Raw genomic sequence first — 3,763 nt, forward strand, 5'->3', positions numbered from 1 at the left:
CTGCGGTTCTCCTGCTCAGGGCCGCTGACTGTACCACTTCGCGCTCTCTGGCGCCATCCTGCCCTCTGCTGAGGCACAGCTAGCTCCGAGCCGCGCGCTGTTTGGCCGCCGAGGCTGTCTGTCAAACCCCCGGGCAAAAAAAAAAATCCAAGATAGAGGGAAAAATGGAGACTATATTTCTATCTGTGGGCGGGTTTTAAATGAGGGGAATAATGAGCGAGTGAGGGAGCCACCTCAAAGGCTATCGGGTTACCCTGAATGACAGCGTTTCCATGGCAAATAATTGGACTAAAACTATTGTCTTATCCCCGCCATCCCCGGCTCGGATAACCAGCCAATCACAGTCCGCATAATCGCTTTTCTTGCCAGCTTAGAATAATATTATTAAACGAAGCGAGCGAGCTCGGTCTCCGGGAGTGCGCGATGGTGAAACGGCGCGGAAAAGAGCGCTGAGCGACTCGCGCAGGAGAGGAGCAGAACTTTTCTCTCAGTGCTGTGTTGTTTTTTTTTCTTCGTGAATGGATATACGGCGCGTTACGGGAGCTCTGCTGGATCTGAAGTTTCGGTGGTCTGTCTTCGCTTGAACTTGGAAACTTCGGAAACTCGGGAAACTTCGGAAAACTTGGGAAACTTTGGAGTGTTGTGTTCTTTTTTTCTTCTTCTTCGCGTTCTCGCGACGCTTTTTTGAACTCTCCGCCGTTCATGGACTCGCGCCGAGCTGCGCTCGAGGCTTGCTGCTGGTTGAGGCTGTCGGTGCTGACTCGCGCTCAAAGCAGACACAGAGAGAGGTGACCGTCGGCGGCGAACCATGTCCATGCTGCCCACCTTCGGCTTCACGCAGGAGCAAGTGGCGTGCGTGTGCGAGGTGCTCCAGCAGGGGGGCAACATCGAGCGCCTGGGTCGCTTTCTGTGGTCGCTGCCGGCCTGCGAGCACCTCCACAAGAACGAGTCGGTGCTCAAGGCCAAGGCCGTGGTGGCCTTCCACCGCGGCAACTTCAGGGAGCTCTACAAGATCCTGGAGAGCCACCAGTTCTCGCCTCACAACCACCCCAAGCTGCAGCAGCTGTGGCTCAAGGCGCACTACATCGAGGCGGAGAAGCTCAGGGGGCGGCCGCTGGGAGCCGTGGGCAAGTACCGCGTGCGCAGGAAGTTCCCGCTGCCGCGCTCCATCTGGGACGGCGAGGAGACCAGCTACTGCTTCAAGGAGAAGAGCCGCACCGTGCTGAGGGAGTGGTACACACACAACCCCTACCCGTCCCCGCGCGAGAAGCGCGAGCTGGCCGAGGCCACGGGGCTCACCACCACGCAGGTCAGCAACTGGTTCAAGAACCGGAGGCAGCGCGACCGAGCGGCGGAGGCCAAAGAAAGGTAACGAAAGAGAGAGACAGCGCACGAGCTGCTTCACTTTTCACTGAATATAGGGCGATTTGGCGGAATTTAGAGAGGAAAGAATCTAATTAGGTCAGATGTGAAAAGTAGAAAAGTAGGAGTTGACGTTACACTCAAAGCGGTTACTTCAGTGCTGATTTTCTAAAATATATCGATTGCAAAACTCTACCAGAGGAGGTGACGAGGTCAGTAAAAATACTTTTTCAATTTTCTGACATTAGACCATCACAACTGTTTACTTAGGTACCTATTTTTAGTATTATTACTATTGTTATTATTACAGATTATTTGTTACATGGCTGAGGTCTTATTACTACACTATTGTAGTGGCTCTACAACTTCATCCACCTCAATAGAAACGATTATTATTATTATGATTATTATTATTATTATTATTGTTGTTGTTGTTGTTGTTGTTATTGATACAGGTTATTTATCACATGGCTGAAATTTTGTTATTACATTGTTAGAGTGGCACTATAACTTCATCCACTTCAAGAGAAACGATTATTAATATTATTATTATTATTAGTAGTAGTAGTAGTAGTAGTAGTAGTAGTAGTAGTAGTGGTGGTGGTGGTGGTGTATTGCTAGTTATTTATTACATGGCTGAAGTCTTGTTATTACACTGATACAATGGCTCTATAAATTGTCCACCTCAAGAGAAAACAAAGTTCAATTTTAACTGAGCCATATTTAACAGAGTAACTCAAATAAATTACATTTTAGCCTGTGTTGTATTTCTAAATTAGTGAGACTGCAGTAGTCCTAAAGTCACTGGACTACTCTTTAAGGACTGAATCTTTGTTTGTTTAAAAGCGCAGTTCATATCCGCAAACTGATCGCAACTGAGCACCAGATCACAGCGTATACAGCAGGTCCTACAGGTGACCTAAAGGCCTCGCGAGCTCTGTTCTGATAACTGTTATTATGGCATTTATACACTGAGTTTGAATGCACTGTTTAGATTTAGAGGCTGGGTTAAATACGCCACTGTGGACATTAATAGTTAGACTGAAATCAGCTTTAGGGCCTCACTTATCTTTATTTAATCGCCATTGCTGTTGGATTGACTCGTAAACAGGCGGCTTTTTTATTGTGCAATGCTGCACATATAGCATTAAATTTGCATAGTATTTCACTACATCCTTTATGTCCCTCATACATTTCCTGCATTATAATTTCAATCAGTGCTTATGATCAATTTGTATGGAAACATTATGTGAAGCGACCTTGGGTTTGTGAAAGGCGCTATATAAATGTAACTTATTATTATTATTATTATTATTATTATTATTATGACCCTCCTACGTGTTTCCTTGAAACAGACTTTTTTAATAAATAACTGAATCTCAACCGATGTAGTGCCATGTCTGAGTTGTAGAGGGGCAGATTTATGAAACCTTTTCAAAGAAAGCACCGCCACAGAATGCCTTGCGTAATAGCTGCGGGCTAAATGCAGGCTTTAATGTGGCTCCCACACAAGCTAACCTCCCCTTCGCTTCGTGCCCCATTCCTTTACACGTCCTGCTTGCCTGGAGAGACGCTGTGTTCACGGCACCAGTACGAGTCGGTGCGATTTCTCTCCTGTGCTTTCAGTTACGGCTGCCAGATGTTGCTCTAATGGCCTCCATTATTTCTTGTCTCGCAGGGAGAACAACGAGAACTCCAACACGAACAGCCACAAGCCGCTGGCCACGTCAATGAACGGAAATAAGACTCTTTTGGGGAGCTCGGACGACGACAAAACTCCATCTGGCACCCCGGATCACACGTCGTCCAGCCCCGCGCTGCTGCTCACGTCCGGTCCTGGCCTACAGTCCCTGCACGGCCTGGCGCCTCCACCTGCGCCCAGCGCCGTCCCCGTGGCCAGCGTGGACTCCGTGCACCACCACCACCACGCCTTACACGACACCATACTGAACCCCATGTCGTCAAACTTGGTCGATCTTGGTTCTTAAAAGAACTACAACAACAACAACAACAAAGAAATGCTCGCGTGGAGCCCCTTTGAAAAATGATGAATAAAGGACGCCTGTATGAGGACGGCTGCAAAACACCTCCAGACTTTTGTGGAGCGATTGACAAAGCAAAAAAAAAGCAGAAAAGAGAAAGAGAGAAGGTATTGGACAGAGTAACAGAGTAAGTCGTGGATGTTATTTTGGAACGGTCTACGCGCAAAGCCAATGAAAACGTCCTCGATAAGGTATTTTTCTAGAATGTAGGTCTGTTGTTCAAAGCCACAGAACTAAAAGGGTCTTAATTCTTCTTATCGACGTCGTTACTTTAGAGATTGCAGCAGATCCGTTAACCTCTCAGCCGTATTTGTTTACATGTTATTTTCTCTCTTGTTTTCTTTTTTAAAGGCCATAGT

The 3,763-nt window shown here is 47.1% G+C and overlaps 1 protein-coding gene across 1 annotated transcript; it reads left to right on the forward strand.

Moving 5' to 3' along the window:
• The first annotated feature begins 210 nt into the window (after positions 1–210).
• six2a (SIX homeobox 2a) lies at positions 211–3,507 on the forward strand. The gene is made up of 2 exons (XM_036573416.1): positions 211–1,368; positions 3,041–3,507. The coding sequence occupies exons 1-2, from the start codon at positions 809–811 to the stop codon at positions 3,348–3,350; spliced, it is 870 nt and encodes a 289-aa protein (XP_036429309.1). The 5' UTR covers positions 211–808; the 3' UTR covers positions 3,351–3,507.
• The last annotated feature ends 256 nt before the right edge of the window (positions 3,508–3,763 follow it).

Source organism: Colossoma macropomum, unplaced genomic scaffold (genome assembly GCF_904425465.1).
Source record: "Colossoma macropomum unplaced genomic scaffold, Colossoma_macropomum, whole genome shotgun sequence".
NCBI classification, from domain to species: domain Eukaryota; kingdom Metazoa; phylum Chordata; class Actinopteri; order Characiformes; family Serrasalmidae; genus Colossoma; species Colossoma macropomum.